This window comes from Lissotriton helveticus, chromosome 10 (assembly GCF_964261635.1).
Source record: "Lissotriton helveticus chromosome 10, aLisHel1.1, whole genome shotgun sequence".
NCBI classification, from domain to species: Eukaryota; Metazoa; Chordata; class Amphibia; order Caudata; family Salamandridae; genus Lissotriton; species Lissotriton helveticus.
This window is the reverse complement of record NC_136071.1, coordinates 218,913,589-218,933,184: the sequence shown is the minus strand read 5'-3', so window position 1 is coordinate 218,933,184 and position 19,596 is coordinate 218,913,589. Positions and strand designations below refer to the sequence as shown.

General features: G+C 41.8%; 1 protein-coding gene across 1 annotated transcript in view; it reads right to left on the bottom strand.

Moving 5' to 3' along the window:
* The window catches only part of LOC144786174 (voltage-dependent T-type calcium channel subunit alpha-1H-like), a 1,055,750-nt gene that overhangs the window by 210,256 nt on the left and 825,898 nt on the right, over positions 1–19,596 (bottom strand). The window contains exons 21-23 of the mRNA XM_078665169.1: positions 17,535–17,660; positions 5,233–5,322; positions 2,638–2,830 (exon numbers count right to left, since the gene is read on the bottom strand). Coding sequence (XP_078521295.1) covers positions 2,638–2,830; positions 5,233–5,322; positions 17,535–17,660 — 409 coding nt within the window. The remainder of the gene's footprint in view (positions 1–2,637; positions 2,831–5,232; positions 5,323–17,534; positions 17,661–19,596) is intronic.

Sequence of the window (19,596 nt, the reverse complement as noted above, 5' to 3'; positions counted from 1 at the left end):
CAAAACCCTTGCGACGCCTGTGCATCACTTTTAATATGTGAAAAAGTGACGTACCGGCGGTACAAGGGACTTGTAAATTAGCCCCTCTGTGTGACTTTGCCAGGGAGCAAACCAATTTATAATTGTTAATTTTAACGTTACTTTTGCACCTACTCAACCAACTACAAATAAGGCATGATGTTGACATTCAATTTAATATTTGATGACAATGTCAGCTGTATACTTCCTATTTTATGTGATAAAACATTACAGAAACTTAAGTGTGTGTATGTGTGTGAGCATGACTTTAGCAAAAAATGTGTGAGTAAATGAGCAGAGAGGGGACTCAGGCAAAATGGAAATTACTTACTTTTGCATTATTTGCATTTAGATTCACAATAACTCCCATTTTTGTTTTAAGACCTTTCCTCCAAGGGAATAATTGAGTGTAAAGATGTCCTGCATTAAAAACCCTCAATAACTTTACCTATCTCTCTAGCATGGAAGTGCTTTTGGTTAGGAGACTGAACGTTAACTGGCACCCAATAGGTTGTCTTGTTTACTTATCCTAAATTAAATCTCAGGCCTAGCTCCTTTACCCTGTATTTGGCCCTTGAATCAGAAAAGGACAAAGTTGACTCAAATCTATGGTCTCCCTGGAGTTGTCCTGCCCCTGCCGGTGACTTCTCCGCTAAATGATGCAGAGATGCCTTTCATTGAGACAAGACCTTTCTTGCTCCAGTTGACTGAGTAGTAATTCGCTCTCCACCTGAGCCAAATGAATGCAATTCACCTATCTGCCCCCTAACCAAACAAACAAAACACCTTTGATTTGCAATGACTGCAGTCCCACTTCAATCCCCAGGCTGCACAGTTAAGCATTCAAGAAGCCGCACACACCAGGGCAATAATTTAACCATATGAATAACTACTTTAAGCCGTCAGCTGATTTTCAAATTCAGCAATTTAAAAATGAAATTCATTGAATTGTGTTCTGTGTTCCTGAGGTCGAATGCCAGAGCTGCGCAGTTGTAGATTGGATTGGAAAACCCTTATTTCTGTGCAGCGCCGCCGCAGGCGTGGGGGTTGGCTGCGTTCACGGTAAAGGACGCCCGGCTCTCAGCGGGGAATAGACTTCCAGCGATGGGATTTCTTTTTCAGGATTTATGCAGTTTTCTAAAAGTGCTTCCTTATTCCAGAGCCACATTAACTTTGAAGGCAGTGTCAGCTCACATTACCGAACTGCTCTGCAGAGGGCAAGCCATGTGTGAAAAAGCTCTCAGAAGGTGAAACTAAACCCAGACACCCATAACAAATTCAACTCGTATCTCTCAAAATACAAAGTTTCAAAAACTTATGCCAATAAATGATGGAATCTTCAAGCCTATCGTGGCTTCTGAATTAAGTGGTGCTGTTTAATGGTGCAGTGCACTAAAGGTACATTAAATTGGGATCCATCTGGGAACATTTGTCAACAATTTATGTTATTCTCGTTGTGTTTGTCTTGTGTGTGAGTCTAGGTCAAATGTTTGCTGTGAATGTCAAAACATGTGCCATGATGTGTCAACTTCGGACCTTTTGTTTGCAGCAGATCATTAATAGTACCTGCAACAGTTGGAGCCTCAATTTAGAAAAACAGGATTTCCAAATTGACTCTATCCGCATTTGATGACAGTTATGATGATGTCATCACTTGCTTGCCTGTTGAACATGTCCATTGACGCCATCAGCTGATGATACTGACAGCGTTATCTGATGGAGACTTCTAGCTGCAGATTCCTTACCTTTGAATTTCCCAGCCGTCAGGCTGGATCCGGAAAGGACTCTGCAGCTAGATAGAGTCTCTACCAGATAATGTGTTACCGTAGGGAAGTAACTTGTTCACGTTGTTGATTAAATTGCATCATGAAATGTTTTAGGTATTTGATGGTGTCAGCCACTTGTCATCTGCTCACTGCATGAAATTGTATTATTGATGAATTATCTATTTTTTTCAGATATGTGTTAAGTTATGATCTTGCATTACTGGCAGCATCATTTTGATGATGGCGCCAGCTCATTGATCACTTCACTTTATTGGTGGTCATACCACACCATTGATGACAGTAAGTATTTCAAACTTCGAGGTCATTTATGGCAATCCGTGGCTTCACGTCATCACCCCGGGAAGGCACACAGCAATCTATAATCTACTGTTGTCATGCATCAGCTAAACAACTCACGAGAAAAAAGAAAAATGAAAACAGAGCCCAAACTCACTGACTTGCAGTATCTTGTTGAAAATTAATTAGTGTGGACCATCTTGAAATTGGTAGGGATCATATCTTTCACAAAAAATCTATTTGAAGTGTATTTTTATTGGCATTTTCGCGTTTGTAGCTTGGTCTCTTTGTCTACTTTAGCAGTCATGCCCACATGCAGCATGGGCCTAGCATGCAGGGGCATGCGTTGGGATTGTAAAGCGCGAATGCATTACTCTACTGGTGTAATCTACATACATATATATTTAATTTGTATATATATTTATGTACGTATAAATATATATACAGGGATATATTTATCTAATATTATTATCTCAGGTTTTATTTTGGAAGCAGGCAGGGCTCAGAAAGATTTTTTGTAGCATAGTCTACCGACCAGACATGTACATCGCCTTACTCCTGCGCTTTTTCTCCAGTCGGCGCTGGCGTTTCTCCTCCCGGCGTCGGGCCTCTTCGGCCTCTTGGTGCTGTCGGCACTTATGGAAGTTCTCTACCACCACCCCTACGAACATGTTGAGCACGAAGAAGCTGACAATAAGCAGGAAGGAGATGAAGTAAAGGAGCATCCAAGGGTTGTGGTTCCGCACTGGCTGAAAGTAGGAAGAAAAAAAAGAGTCAGTCAGTGTGGACAGAAGAGTAGAATGGGGTAGTGGGGTGTGGACAACGTATTGGTGGTAGGACTTGGATGATAATTTTTCATATGCTCATGGCATAAACTGAGTCCAATACAGAGCTGGGCTAGCGTACATAAACTGCTTACGTGGAGCTGTATGTTTCTTGCCCTTGCTAACATGAACACTGATGCTATTTAGAACCTAATAATGAACTTGTTGTGGTTTGCTGTATTGCTTGTTTTATTGTTATGCCAATTTGTGCTATCTTCCATCAACTATCATATTGAGTCCAATGTAAATATTTAAAATGGCGTTAAACTGTACCTCTGTTTAATGCGTTAACTGCTTCGAACGTTCCGCGCCAGTGCGGCACGTTTGAAGAAACGGGTGTGGCCGGGACGGCCAACGGTCATTCGTAGCACCAGGTAGGTAGTGCTCCAGTCGGCCGTTGGCCGACGGGAGCACGGAACGGGTTAAATTAGCATAGGTCAAACAAATATCCTTAAGTGGATATTTTTTTAATCCATCCCTGTGTAGGTGTGTATCCATAAGGTGGAGAAACAAAATTGGGTTGTTATAAAGGGTCTCTGACAAACTAGTTATTTTGAGGTGGAAGACTTGGAAAAAAGAGAAAAGCATATCATGTTCTAACACAGGACCTAAAACAGTAAGGAACCCAGGGACATCACTCCATTGTACAATCTCTGAGCCCTAGGCTGAGAACAGTTCCTTGGGTCACAGGTAGGAGCTGTACTGGTACTTGGTAGGGGAACAGAACTTACTAAATAAACGAAAAATTCCAAACCAGTTAGAATGAACTTCCACCTAATAATGCATGCTTAGTGCTTTAGTTGTTGGGAGTAGGAAATGTAATTTTGAATGTATCCATTGCAACAGTGTTTTGGATAGAAGTTTGGTTGATTAGGCTGTTCTAAGCATATCCAGGAAAGAGATTAACTGAAATATGGTAACTTTTTACATGATCTAATATCTTCCATTAGTCACGATTTAACAAAATGAAAAAGCTAAACAAACAATGAATGTCAAAATATGAATCTCTATGGATTCCAATATTATAATCAGGGTAACATTTAGCAATAGTCCCTATAAGCGAGTTCCTCCAGGTACCAGAGATATGAAGGTAAACACTTACCATCTCATGGTACATAATATTGCAATGTAAGTATCACATTGAAGCATCTCCTTCAAGATAGAGAACAAAGAGAGAGGAGTGTAGCGTGGGAGTTCTGAAGGTCAGTAGAGGCAGATTTCCTTCTCAGTTTCCATGATTGTGTTGGGATTATCTAGAGCGGTCAGCCAACTGGCGGGAAAGCAAATCCAACTGTGTGCAGATGGATATGGTAGCTATAACCTACAGCTTTTCTATTGTTGAGTTGTGCAACCGTGCTTCATGTACTACAACATCTTTAGTTCAGTCATTTTTGGGATAATGTGAAATTTCTTACAAATGGCAACATTTTAGGTAGTATCACCATTTAATCCATGCTATTGGTATGTGTAATAGGTGAAAATCTCTAACCCATAATCAAGAGACCTCAAATAAATTTTAAAGAAAATTCATTTTTCAATTTTTGAGGAGCTAAATATCACTGACATTGGTATGTGGTGGTTGGGGTGTGAGGGGGATTTGAAGAGGATCCCCCTTAAATAAAAGGAGCTATGGTGACAAACACAATAAAAATGTGGTAATGTTTTCTTGACAACAGGGTCACAGGCCATGAGCTTTTGATAATGGGTTTCTTCTTAAAACAAATTACAACAAAGAGCATGATTTTTTCTAAACTTTACATTGGATTTTGAGCCACGAGAGCAGATATTGTTTAACAATAATCATGTTTAGCAAACTGATGTTTATTAGTGATACTACTCAATGAGAGTTTGCAATGAAGGTTTTGTAAAAATAAAGTACAATGGCCATCATTGGTTATCAAAAGAAGGTCACAAGATTTAATGTACCATAATGTCAATGGTTTTACAATATTGTGATGTTATATCCACTATCCCCATGATTGTAATGACATGATAAAACTGGTCTTCTGATATTTACTATCACTGAGGAAACCAGATTTTATTAGATTTATATATCAGATATAAATATCAAATATTATTAGATTTATATTTTTGGGCACTGACTCATGATATGTAACTATTGGGGCGTAATATTCATTGAGGACTCTATCATGTTCATGACATCTGCTCATTAATGATTGTTGTACCCTGAAGACAAAGGTTTACCCATATTTCTCATTCAGATTTGATCTTGTCTCTTGATAATTTCAACCTTATAGCAAACACTTTAAACAACATTGATTTAACAAACAATCTTAGTCAGTATTAATATTTATACCCCTTCATACCTGAACATCAATGGCTACCGCATCTAGGCCATCATACATGATGTTTACCCAGCCATCCTTGGAGGACAGAACAAACAATGACATCAGTGCCTGGAAGGAAAATGAAATATTCAGTTAACTCATTATGTTCCTTGACTACCACAGAAAGTTGCTGATGGTAGTGCTAACTAAAAAAACAAGCATTTGCAATGCAATAGGTCTCGCATTAGGAAAGTTGGAGCTATTGGTATTAAAAATGATTTTTTTTTTATTTATGTCTTGTTTTTGAAAATAGCGAAATTATTAGCTTTGTCATTTACAATGCCAATAGTTATAACTTTCGCAAATGTGACACCTATAGCATTTGTAATGCAATATGTGTTGTATTTACGTGACTTACATGTATTGATATTACAAATAACAATGGCTTTTATTTTTTTTAATAATGAATACTTAAATAAAAGTTATTGTAATTTATAATGGCAATAGCTTAAACTTTTGTAAATAACTTAAGTGAAGATTATTTTCAGTGTATTTTATTGTGACGAAAATCCAAGAACAGAAGTGAAATATTAACATCTTTTTGTTACATTTGTAATAAAGCTTGAAACAATGAGAGAACATATTTGAACCAGTTGTTGTTGAATGGTAGCACAGATTGATGCTGTAGTGGCGCTGAGTGATGTGATGGCGAATGAGTGATGCTGTGGCGTTCAGTGATGCTGTGTAGCGCATAGTGATGTTGTGGTGCCCGAGTGGTGCTGATTGATGCTGTAGTCTATGCTATGTTTTGTTTTGCTATCCTGGGTTTTGCTTTGTTATGCTATGCTATGTTTTGCTATCCTATGCTTTGATTTGTTATGCCATGCTGTGTTTTGTTATGCTATGCTTTGCTATGAAATGCTTTATGATATGCTATGTTTTGTTATGATCTGCTATGTTTTGTTGTGTTTTATTATGCTATGCTTTGTTTAGCTATGCTATGTTTTATGCTATGCTATGTTTTGTTGTGTTTGGTATGCAATGCTATGTTTTGCTATGCTATTATATGTTTTGTTTTGCAATGCTATGTTTTGTTGTGTTTTGCTAGGTTTTGTTATGCTTGTGTTTGGTATGCAATGCTATGTTTTGCTATGCTATTATATGTTTTGTTTTGCTATGCTATGTTTTGTTGTGTTTTGCTAGGTTTTGTTATGCTATGTGTTGTGTTTTGTTATGCTATGTTTTGTTATGTTATATTAAGCTATGCTATGTTTTGTTGCGTTTTGGTCTGTTATGTTTTGTTATCTTATGCTATGTTTTGTCTGCTATGTTTTGTTGTGTTTTGTTATTCTATGCTATGTTTTGTTATACTATGCTATGTTTTGTTTTCTATGCATTATGTTATGCTATGCTATGTTTTGTTATGCTATGCTATGTTTTGTTGTATTTTGTTCTGCTATGCTATGTTTTGCTATCCTATGCTTTGATTTGTTATGCTATGCTGTGTTTTGTTATGCTATGCTTTGCTATGAAATGCTTTATGATATGCTATGTTTTGTTATGATCTGCTATGTTTTGTTGTGTTTTATTATGCTATGCTTTGTTTAGCTATGCTATGTTTTATGCTATGCTATGTTTTGTTGTGTTTGGTATGCAATGCTATGTTTTGCTATGCTATTATATGTTTTGTTTTGCTATGCTATGTTTTGTTGTGTTTTGCTAGGTTTTGTTATGCTTGTGTTTGGTATGCAATGCTATGTTTTGCTATGCTATTATATGTTTTGTTTTGCTATGCTATGTTTTGTTGTGTTTTGCTAGGTTTTGTTATGCTATGTGTTGTGTTTTGTTATGCTATGTTTTGTTATGTTATGTTAAGCTATGCTATGTTTTGTTGCGTTTTGTTCTGCTATGTTTTGTTATCTTATGCTATGTTTTGTCTGCTATGTTTTGTTGTGTTTTGTTATTCTATGCTATGTTTTGTTATACTATGCTATGTTTTGTTTTGCTATGCATTATGTTATACTATGCTATGTTTTGTTTTGCTATGCATTATGTTATGCTATGCTATGTTTTGTTATGCTATGCTATGTTTTGTTGTATTTTGTTATGCTATGCTATGCTTTGTTGTGTTTTGCTATGTTTTGTTTTGTTATTCTACGTTTTGTTTTGCTATCCTATGCTTTGTTTTGTTATGCTATGCTATATTTTGCTATCCTATGCTTTCTTTTTGTTATGCTATGCTATGCTGTGTTTTGTTATGCTATGCTTTGTTATGCTATGCTGGTGAGGGTGTGTGAGGGGTGAGTGAGGGTGAGGGTGAGGGTGTGTGAGGGTGAGCGGGTGTGAGGGTAAAGGGGTGTGAGGGTAAGGGGGTGTGAGGGTAAGGGGGTGTGAGAGTGAGGGTGGGTGAGGGGGTGTGAGGGTAAGGGTGTGTGAGGGGGTGTGGGGGTGAGGGGGTGTGAGAGTGAGGGGGTGTGAGGTTGAGGGGGTGTGAGGGAGTGTGTGAGGGTGAGGGGGTGTGAGGGGGAGTGAGGGTGGGTGAGGGGTGTGAGGGTGAGAGGGTATGAGAGTGAGAGGGTATGAGGATGTGTGAGGGTGAGAGGGTGTGTGAGGGTGAGAGGGTGAGGGTGGGTGAGGGTGTGTGAGTGTAAGGGGAGGTGAGGGGGAGTAAGGGTGAGAGGGTGAGAGGGTGAGGTGATGTGAGGGTGTGTGAAGGTGAGTGGGTGTGAGGGTAAGGGGGTGTGAGGGTGAGAGGGTGTGAGGGTGAGGAGGTGTGAGGGTGAGGGGGTGTGAGGGTGTGTCAGGGTGAGGCGGTGTGAGGGGGTGTCAGGGTGAGGCGGTGTGAGAGGGAGGGGGAGGGGGTGTGAGGGTGTGGGGGTGTGAGTGTGAGGGGGTGTGAGGGTGAGGGGGTTTGAGGTTGAGGAGGTGTGATGGAGTGTGTGAGGGTGAGGGTGTGTGAGGGGGTGTGTGAGGGGGTGAGGGTGTGTGAGGGTGAAGGGGTCTGAGAGCGAGGGGGAGGGTGAGGGGGTGTGGGGGTGTGAGGGTGAGGGTGTGTGAGGGTGAGGGGGTGTGAGGTTGAGGGGATGTGAGGGAGTGTGTGAGGGTGAGGGTGTGTGTGAGGGGGTGAGGGTGTGTGAGGGTGAGGGGGTGAGGGTGAGGTGCGTGCTTGTGCTGGTTTTCTTCTGGGATTGATGAGCGCCTAGTTCAGTGCCTTAATGCAGGACGAGTTTGTCTTATGTTAGAAATAGACCCTTTCTCTTGTGCAGAATAACCGCTCACGCTTTTTTAACAAGCGGGGGTTGGTGTGATTCCTCCCGTAATCACGGAGCTGTCATTGAAAATTGGGTTACTCCCATACAGACAGACCTCGGCAAAGATAAAAATACCTTTGTCTGGACCCCAAAAGGCGCTGATGTATGATTAAACCAGATTGTTAGAGGTGAAAAATGCGCCTCACGCTGCTGTCAAAGTGACAGCAGTCCCCAGAGTGCAAAAAGGAGGGCGGGCCGCTGGACACTGCATTGTGGAGGCCAGCCATGGTCCCAGAGGGGGGCCTGACTATTAGCTAATGGCAGACGAGGGTGCCTTTGGACATGCCTCTGTGAGGGGCTGCGATGGAAGGGTAGTGCAGGGCACCAAAGGGGCTGACGGTAATACTTGAAGTGCATTGGAAATGATAACCGGCGCATTCATGCTTTACCGAGGAGCCCTTTGGATCAGCGCATGTGTGGGCTTTGCTTGGGGTCCGTGGGAGCAGAATGTATAAACTGCCAGCTGAGAGGGCGGCAGAGTCCCTTGGGTGGCAGGCTCGTTGTAAGGATGGCAGAACTTCTCCCCAGCTGTAGTTCACATGCGCTTAATAAAGTTCCCTGTGGAACTTCGTCATTGTAATGTGCTTCGGTCTCTTCGCGTCATTGGATTTCTGGTTCAGCTCCCACATTTCAGCTGTCTGTCATTTGCGGATCTGAAGAACAGCAGGGCCGCTCCCTATCACCCTCTGGGGTCTATAAAATGAGGGGCTTCAGTTTCACAATACCACTACATAAGTGCCAAGATACCCTTTGTGGTGCGAGGTGCTAAAAGGTATCTTGTGTTTCTCTCATTACTTTGGAGGGGGATATGCAGTCTGACCGGATTTGTAGAGGACAGTGCACAAACATGACGCTCCAAGCTCGCCAGCTTCTCCATCCAAGAAAATGCACACCGGCTCACCAAGCAGGGCAGAGAGAAACTCTGCTCCTCCTGAGGCCCTGGTGCTTTGTTTTCCGCCTGGCGCAAAGTGCACTGAATGCTTGTGTTTTTGCATCTCAGAAAGGTACCAGAGGCGCTTTCGTTCTGCTGCTGCCTACATCAGGGGAATAAAGGGGGGCTAATTATTAGTGAGTGAGCAGTAAATGATTTTCTGCCTTAATAGGATGGACGGGACAGGTGGGGCATGCTCACGTACATCAGAGGATGGATGGGAGTGGTGGGGGCAAGTACATGGACAATGAAGGAAAAGCTGGGGCAAGCACACGCTTAATGGACAATGGGTGGGAGGGGCTGGCAAAAGCGAGCAGACAACAAAGAGGGGGTGGGAGGAGTGGGTGCAGTGGGCAAGCAAGCGGGTGGGAGCTGGGGGTAGCAGGGAGACCATAGAGGATGGGCTGGAGCGGCAAAGTTAAGCAAACCAACAAGTACATGGACAACGCAGGGTGGGTGGGAGGGGTTGTTGAGGAAAACAGAGGGGAAAGAAAATACACTAGGGAGGCAGCTGAAAAATGCACAAACTCTTGCAAAATAGTGCCTTTTAAAAGTTAGCAGTGGAAGAACACATGAAGAATTTCACAAACAGAGAAGGAGAAAGGCCTATTGGTTTAGGTTCATATACGAAAAATTCGTGTTGCAAGTCACTTTAATTCAAGCCAGATAATCACAAGTAAAATGCTAGCGACGAAAAGCAAAGCAGGCATGGAGAATATACCAGCAGTGCATATGTTGCCACACGTCACATGCTTCCAGCCAATAATTAAATACAATAATATGCAGTCCACTAATACACCTAGTATACATCACTCGAAATCTGTTGCAGAGCATAGATGCTGTCCAGTAATCACGGCAACCTCACTTTTATCCCTCATCTCCCTTTATAGCGGCCTAGTAAAAGAGACCGTCAAAGCAGTCAAAAACAGTTCAATTGCCAGAACAGGCCCGCTTCATAACAATTGCACTTATTTGCATCTGTTAGTAACCCCAGAAGTAGACAAGATTAGCTACTAACAGTACAGCAGCACCCTGAGCCCACCAGTTCTCTAAAATAAGTCCTTGTGTGGAAATTGTCTGAATGTTTTATTTTGAATTGTATAATTGCCCTTTATCTCCGTGAAGTAAAGATTTACTCAGATAAAATGAACCATGTTCATACAAAAGCGAGTACCGCTGCGAGTTGGATTTGAACCTGCGCGGATAAAGCCAGTTGGATTTTGACTCCAACTCCTTAACCACTGGGCCATCCCAGCGCCTTGAGAACAGCGTCACTGTTGTTATATACGTGCTGGAAAACACACAGTGATATCCCGTATTGCTGTATATGTTCATTGACCTTAATTCATCCTGCTGGCTTGTATACTTGAATTTCGACTTTGTGCATTGTTTGTGTACCCTACCTGTTTGCATTGCACCTGCACATTGTTTAATTGGTATGAAAAGACTGCCGATTAAGTATTGACTGGTTTGCACCAAGGTGATTTAGACTGATAACAGAATTTGTTTGGAACATACTTTGTGCGGATCTGAAAGTTTTTTTTATTTAGTTACATCAATGGAGCTGGTTAGTTCACTTAGTATCATGAGAGTGAACCACGACTGCAGCTGACAGAACGCATTCGCTGGTGATCTGAAATCCCTGCAGTTTAAACTCGATGCCCCGCGGGCACGGAGTCATCGAGAAATCCCTGATTGCGGGGGCACATGACGTGGACACGCTGCTCTGGTGTGCGAGAATGAAGTTCAAACGCCGTGCTGCTCCGCAGCTTCATGGCGCTATGCACAAGTTACAGAAAGTTTGCGACTTAGCTGATGTCTTCTGAAGTGCGCCCCACCCACTCAAACCCCCTCCTTTCACATGCTCTGCAGACAGCATTGACTTTGACCACGGCGGCCTATGAATCAGATATGTGTGTGAAAAGCTCTCTGCCCTCGTGCCAAGATTGTGAGCTGTCCGGTCCCGCCTTCTTACCGTTTCTCCCTGAGCCCAGTCAGACTGCGAAAAAAGATACTCTTTCACAGAAATTACACTGCCGGCTTGTAATCTTCAATGAACTGTGCCTAATTTAGTAGTTGCATACACATTTTTCAGTATGATTAAGGCAGATTCGTTAAACGCTGTTATTATGGTGGACGTGGAATCGTGGGCAGCGCGGCAGGGTTGTGATAAGCGTGAGGCGGAGACAGCCTGACGGCCGTCAAACTGAAAGCCGTGGGCAGTGAATAAATTAGGGGAGGAGAAATGCCTGAGGCACAGCGCACGCTGGGGGATGCCTGTGGGAGGGAGGCTGGTGGCTTTGATGTGCACGCGCATTTTAGGTCTATGCGCTTGCGCATTGAGCCTTGCTTTTCACGGGCACAGCATCAAATCGCCCGATGGTTAAGCTCCGGTTAAGCCCCAATATCTCTCGCAAGCTCAATGCGCAAGCGCATTGACAGGCTCGACCTAAAAGTGGTAGGGCACAAAGCTTTTTTATCGAGATCACCACTGGCATTACCCTATGCCGCTCTTGCCTTCTGCAATGACCAGTTCTACCCCTACTGTTCCCCCCAATTCTAAGACACAGTTCCTGAGATATGTACAGGGATCCAACAAGATTTGGACAGTTCTATAGAAATACGAATGCATACATTTCTGTTTTTCTTTGCTTACCTTTTTTTGCTCTCCAACACCTATAACAGAAAACAAACTGCAAGTATCATAGTTTAAAAAAGGAAGAACCATGACTGAATAGGTTACCTGCCTGCCATGGATCAACTTGAGAATTCCCATTTGTTTTGCATGGGTTTCTTAATCTGATTCTAAATCTGTACATACCATCCTTAGATGATCCCTCTGGGCCTAATTCACAGTATGGCTCAGGGGGATGTTTGCTTTAAGTATAGTGTTGGATGGGCCCACCATGTTTCAAACCAGCAAAAGGTAGGTGAGACTGTGGCCCTTCTTGCTTTGAGGTGTGTGCTGTGTTCTGTTGGTACGTTATGCCATGATCAGCCATAACTTCAACCACTAATTTTATCCATTCATGCGACTGGCCTCTATGAAGATGAAACTTCAATTTGCTAAGCAGCAAGTATACATATATCAAAGTCAGTTGGAGGAGGACAGTGGGTACAGGGTGATGTGTCACAAATATAAAGGGTTGTTGCACCCCCCTCCATGAAAAAAACGATGTAACTTGAGACACAATACAAAGGCATACTAAAATATAGTCGTAAAGTAAAAAGCCAAATTTATAGCAATTGATGAAGAAACACAATTTAAAAAGTGAGAAAGCATGTGATTCTGCAGAAGCCGAATTGGGATAACTTGTTATGGAATCGCTGTTTGGTTTTGCGATTCAGTATTTGGAAACTAAAAACATGAAACATTAAATTGTCATTTTCTTTTTTCTATACCCATCCCATTTTAAATGGGCTGCTTTAAAACAAAAAGATTGCTTTATTTAAACGCGATCACCGACATGGTGGCCTTCTGACCCCAGCAGGCCTTCATCCCTGCTATAGCACGCATGCCTAATGGGTGGCAAACTGCAACCTACCTCATTAATATTCATGAGTAGGTGGATTTGCAACCTACAAGGAAATGCAATTTAAAAGTACAAAGGTTTTTTACACTAGGAATTGCGATTCTTACTGATACGCATTTTGAAAACTGCCGTTCCTAATTTTTGTACATCTGGCCTTGAGTAATTTAACAAGTACAGTAACCTATTTGTGATGTGTGGTTGCTATTGAGGTCCTTGCAACTTTTATGAGATTACCAGCTTTTAGATTAACTAATATTTCTTAATTCGACATCACCAAAAAGTGGCATCATTTGTCCATCACTTGTTGTCACAACTGTGACTGATTGGTACTCCTGTGATTCCTATGCCCGGCCTCTAGCAGCTCTGTAATATTTTTATATTTTAAAAATATTTTTATAGTTCTTCTATCCAATTCCTGTGATATCGCCAAGGTCAACGCAGTGGCATGTCTTTTCCTATGGTCTAATCCATGATCCGTACTGTGCTTAATGTCACTCTGATACCCCATTTGTAGGTAATGTGACACCACTGAACATTTAAAAAAACACAATCATAGAGGAGCTAACCTGCACACCTCATTGCATTATAGGGCCGAATTCATTTGAGCCTTAAACCACCAAAAGTGTACAATAACATCACCATGGGGGCCAACTAAAAATGGAAATGTAATCAACAAAATATCTCATTTCCTAAAAAAACGGATTTGCTGCTTTTGGAGTGTAGAATGGTTAAAACATGCAGTAAACTGATTTCACACTAATTGTCCTGCTTATATAATAAATGGGGAAAATATATTTTCTCATTTTTCCAAATGTGAAATGTTAGACGAACTTCGGGACAAAATCATTTCACCCAGCTTTGATTAGACTACTAAAATAGTGCTCAATCGAGTTCTTCTATATTTTTTCAAAAAGGTTTATTCATAGATTTAAGATGTTTTTGATTCAATATTGACTGCTGATTTAAAATGAATATTAAGCCTTATAAATCTTATGCACATTTTCACAGCCCCTTATCTCCATTTTAGTCAAGGAGCAAAGATAATCCTGCAATTTGGCTTGGAGCAGTTCCTACATTCCTGAATCTTTAAGCACCTAAAATGTTGCAGATGAATTTGCCCTGTTATTTTGATGCACTTTATGGTTTTTGAGACATGACCCCAGATTGTTATACCAATTAAAAATAAAATAAATAAATACAATTGCTAAATTGGAACATAACACAAGCGTTTATGGCCCATTGATATATTCAACTACCATCTGAGGATGACATTTTTGACTTCTGAAACTTATGTATTATACCATCTAACCGCACGCCTATACAGTCTGAACAAACCTCTTTATCCACAGTTTTACGGCCACACAACAGCAGACGTGGGACTATGCCCTCAGCTAGACAACACAAACATAAGTCTAACCAGCAAGAACGTGGAAGTAAGTGCAAGAGCCCCAGCCTCCATCTTAAAAAATAGAACATGAGTTTTCATCAATATTGTTTAAAAATACAGGTGGAACTTTCTTACTTTTACCAACATTCCTTAATCTCAGATCTTTTAGACACATTGAAAAACTATTGACACAGCAATATTTAATAGCTGGATCAATAAGCGGATACAAAATTAGGGAATGAAAAGTGAAAGAAGCAATCCACTGCTGCGATTCAGAAAAATACTGGCCAGTACTATTGCTATTGCTATAGCAGCCATAGCAGCCATATTCAATTTTAAAAGAATAGCCGCTCTAGTTGCAAGCACTGTGGTTACTGAGGTCTAGACAGATTGTTTAAGGAACTACCGAATAAGTTAATTCAGAAGGGAAAATAAGGTATGGGAGGGATGAACAAAGGAAGATTCTAAGATAACAAAAGCACGTACGCTGTCAGTTAAGATTCTCACTTGTGGTGATAACAACTTTTGGAGTGGTTGAGAAACACAACTCTAGAATACCTGCCTGCATCTGTCAACTTATCCTTTGCTGGCTCTTGAACGTAAGGAAGCACGGTCTACACAGAAGCTGATAGACAAGGGCCCCGATTCCAAACGGGCCTCCGTACTCGTGGCGGGGGCCCGGCACTCATGGTGGAGGCCCCTCAGTTGTGGCGGGGGCCCTGCATTTGTGGCATGACCTCCGTTATGGGTAATTGCAGTATGGGGGTCCCACCACAAGCGCAGGGCCCCGACACGACCGCGTGGCATCCGCCATGATTGCAGGGCTTCTGCCACGAGGACAGGGCCCCTGCCACGAATTGTGAAGCAGACCTACTAGCTTCTGTGCACTTGTGCTTTAAATCCTCCTTTATTTAACCGCATGCGCGCTAGCAGTTTTCCCGCTGTGCGCTGCGTTTTTTAAAAAGCCGCGTTTCAGCGTACGAGCGCCGTAACTCATGACGAGCTGAGCTCGTCATGAGCGCGGAAGGGGTTAAGAAACTTCTTTAGTAGGTAACAGAGGTCCAGCTACATTGCTCCCTGTTCCAGATAAACAATAGTCTTCATCTAACGAGAAGCCGCCATTGTGTATCCGGCTCAAGGTCACAGACACAAGCTCGTTATTGAAACCTATTTTAAGATGTCCTCTTACCAGGCTTCAGCGATACATTTGCAATTCTGAAAACTTGCTCCAATGAGGGGGACATGCTGATGCATGGAGTCTAATCCCGAGAGGTGACAGAGGGCAAGCTTCCAGTTAGCTGTGAGGTGAGACCTTGGGCAGTTCCTGGACATCTTGTGCAGGAAATCGATTTTGTGAAGGGGACCCTCAAGAGGAATTGTGGGAGTTTCTTCAGGCATAATTTAAATCAAGCGCTCAGCTGCCCTCTGTCCTTTCACAGGTGCATCAGCTGCATGGTGATTAGCGTGGAGAATGCTTATTAGAAAAACCTGAAATGGTCGCTCCAACTAAATTATGGTTCTACACTGAGACTATAATTGCTGGACGGAAATTAGAAAACATTCTGCTGTAATGGGTAATTAGTACTCAGCTGGGATGAGGAGAATTTTAGGTCTCTTGATAATCAAGAGGTTATCCAAATCGACCCAGAAACTCAAAATTTTTTCAGCTTATGCAAAAATGTATGGCATATTTAAATTAGAAAATTCTTGACCCGCCATTTACTGAAGTTGTACGCGGATGAGTCCGCGATGCAACGCAATTTAGCTCTGTGCACATGGGCCTTTATAATGGTCAGTAAACTGATACATTTTGTAAGTGCAAACTTTAGTCCAAAACATTATCCTTGTGATTTGATTCTTTGACAGCCATGGCCCATGCTTGTAATAGCAGTGAGACTGGGTGGTGGTGGTGGTGGTGGTGGTGGAGGGGGTGGAAGGGGGGGGGGATATTTTTACAGACGATGACGAGGTAAAATTAAATAAATAATACATTTTCCCTCATCATCATCTGTTACATCATGTTTACACTTTTTTATCATGATTGTATTTTTGTTTTGCTTGCTGTTTTACACATGCCACACACATTTTCTCACACCACGCCTTTCTGCTTAGGCCAAGCTACCCAAGGCGAGACAGGAATTCCTTACAGAAACCTGATTAACTTTCAGATTGTTTAGGACTTATTTGATCTCAGCCACAACTCATTTCAAGACTGTGGTTTTCCCCCTCTTACCCTAGCAATCTAATTTCCTACAACGGTTAAAATAGATTGGCTCTGATTCAATGGACTGAAAAGCCATCTTCCATCCCTAACTACTCTATCCAACTCAAAGCTTTACTGCACTCTCCATTGCACTATCCATAATCTCTCCCCCTATCTGACCCTAACCCTGCCTCTGATAAGGACATACTATTGGAGCCAATCCTCGCCTTCCCCACTAGCCCTCTGCCTTCTTTCATTTTGCTGCGATCGTAAGACAACCTACCTTCACTCACCTGGTCCTTATCCCTGACCAGTATTCCTTATGTTTCGCGATTCAACCCCCTTTTCTGTGTCCATCGCACATTATTGGGTACTCCATTGCTTTGTAGCCAGGTTTGTGATATAAATGTCTCCATGTTGAGATATGTACAGTAAGTTCAATATTTTAATGTTGCCTCAACTAGCCACAGCTCCAAACTCATCTTGATCTCTGCGTTGAATGAATGCAGTATGAACCTCGGAAGCAAGCATGCTCGAACAAAACCCATGCTCATACTGTACTTTTTAGGTCTTGCTACTTTATATTCATTACAAACATATATCTCTGCAATCCTTTGCAACAGATACAAAGAAGGCTCTTAAGATATCTTTCTGTTGGTCCTAGAAGTGCCTATATCTGCCCTAGGTTGTAATCATTAAAGGGTATGTTGGAGCTTAAAAGCCATGAAGCTACGAAGATTTGTGCTGGTACAAAACCCCCTTTTCAAAAGTGGTTTGAATCTGACTGGAGGTGCGTCACATGCACCTTCCAAAAATAATTACTTCTGCAACATTGTACAAATATGTGAGTCATTGGTGCATTTTTATTTAAACTTCTAGCACTTTCTGCTTATTTGAGGAAATGTCAACATACCTCAATATTACAAGAAAATTCACCCAGTCCCATTCCATCAGTGATATTGAGGATTGTACATACCTGACCCAAGTTGTCGAAATTGTACTTTCGCCGGACCCATTTGTATCGTGCTTGGATGCAATCAGATCTATTGGTGACGTTTTTTGTGTCCAGCCCTTCGCAGTAGTAAAATTTACCCTTAAAAAGCTGAAACGAGAAGGAAAATATGTCAGGTGACCTGCCGGCTTCACGCTACTAGTACACCAAAGAAAGATGGTGGTCTGGTGGGCTTTGAGACAATCTCGCACCCATGCTTAGATACCCAGGAAACATTTTTCTTTTTCTGGAAGACTTCATGACCACCAGTGACATTAGGTTTTATCAAAAACTTTGTAGTGCAATCAAAGAAAATTAAAACCTATCTTTTTTCATCTCACAACCAGTATAAAATAAGGTAAGTCGTTACAATGTATATCATAGTTCTGCTAGATTTTGCTGTGTAAGAGAAGAATTGATCCATTTCTACCTCATCCTCCTGGATAGATGCTGACCAGGCGGGGCATAGCTGCTGCAAGTCGCATATCAGCGGGAACGTAGCAAATGTATTATTGCCTCCCATGGAGTTTGTCAGGTTTCCCCACCTGATGTTAGATGCACGAGGATACTGTACCTAAATTCCAAAGGGGGTGTTCTTACAGAGAGTTAGAACTAGTGGGCCAAGGAATCAGTATTTTCTTGATAGATAAAAGACTTCATCTGGCACTGCACACGCATAATCGAACGTAGCATACCAAACGAGATTTATTGTCTCCACAAATATGGAGGTGTAAGTTGCAACTATATGTAGGTCTAAAATTAAGTCTCCTGAATACTTGATTCCCTAAGCTGTGGTGCATTCCTTTCCTAATTGTTTATGCTCATATATGTTGCGGCACCAACAGTAAAGCTGAAATGCCCAAAGTATAAGATAGATTCCCGTGGGTGGAAACATTGAGGCCACACGTTAGGGCAAGGTTTGGGGGGAAAACATGAAGAAGCTGAAGAGGTGCATGTGCCCAGCTTGTTTAAAAACACAGTGCCACCCTTGGGATTCACAGGTGTAGTGTGACAGGTGAGCATTCTCCTAATATGAAGCAGTTTTGGACTGGGACCCACCAACCGGGATCCAGTAGAAAAATGGGTTTCTGGTCATCGCTGGACACCCAAGATACATGGATGGAGATTGCAACCCTACTAACCACTGCCTCAAGAATATAAAGGTGCAGCCTCTAGCAAGAAGAATGAGAAACAGGGGCTGTAGAAGTCTCTGGAAGGATACATCGGGTGGACTGCAAATCTCCACAGTTAGATTCCTCACTTCGGGACAGTCCCTGCCATGGGGGGTGGGGGATTACTTCTGCTAAATTTGATGTAGTATGCACTAAATCCTAGAGTGATTCAGTATTTGGTAACCCAGTCCATTTCCCAGATGTGTTTTGAGCATATCGTTCAGGAAAGTGTTGATTTGTGCCCAGAACTTCCTGACTTTCACGCAGGTGAAGATAAGGTGTTCGAGGGTCCCTTCCTCTTTCAGACAGTTCCAGCATTTGTCTGAGTCTGCTATGCCGACCTTGTGGAGTTTGGATGGCGTCCAGTATGCGTTGCCCCCCCCCCCCTCTCTTCTCTTTTCTTCTCCAGTGGAGGGAGAACAGTAGATATATATGACCGTCGTCTGTGTACCTATATCTGTATATATATATTTCTGTACGACCTTCTTTTGTATACCAATAAAAAATTTCTAATAAAAAAAAAAGAATTGCATTACAAATCGTTATGTCAAAGTACCAAGTTTACTACATCCCATGCAAATTCTGATTCTTGATGCAAAATATCAATGTTTCACAAATCAACTCCAATTGCAAAATATTAAAAGCTATTGATTTACTAGTTGGGTGGTAACCCATTTGGGAATGGGAGGGGTCCTGTTGGGACCTCTTTCCCTATGAAAATGTTTAAAAAAAGTGTGCCCTAGATTTACAAAGACTTTGCTTCGGATTTGCGTTACTTTATTAATGCAGAACCAACACAAAGTTTTGGGTTGAAATTTATAATTTAACACAAATCATGATTTGCGTTGGATTGTAACCCGATCCCACTGCATTAC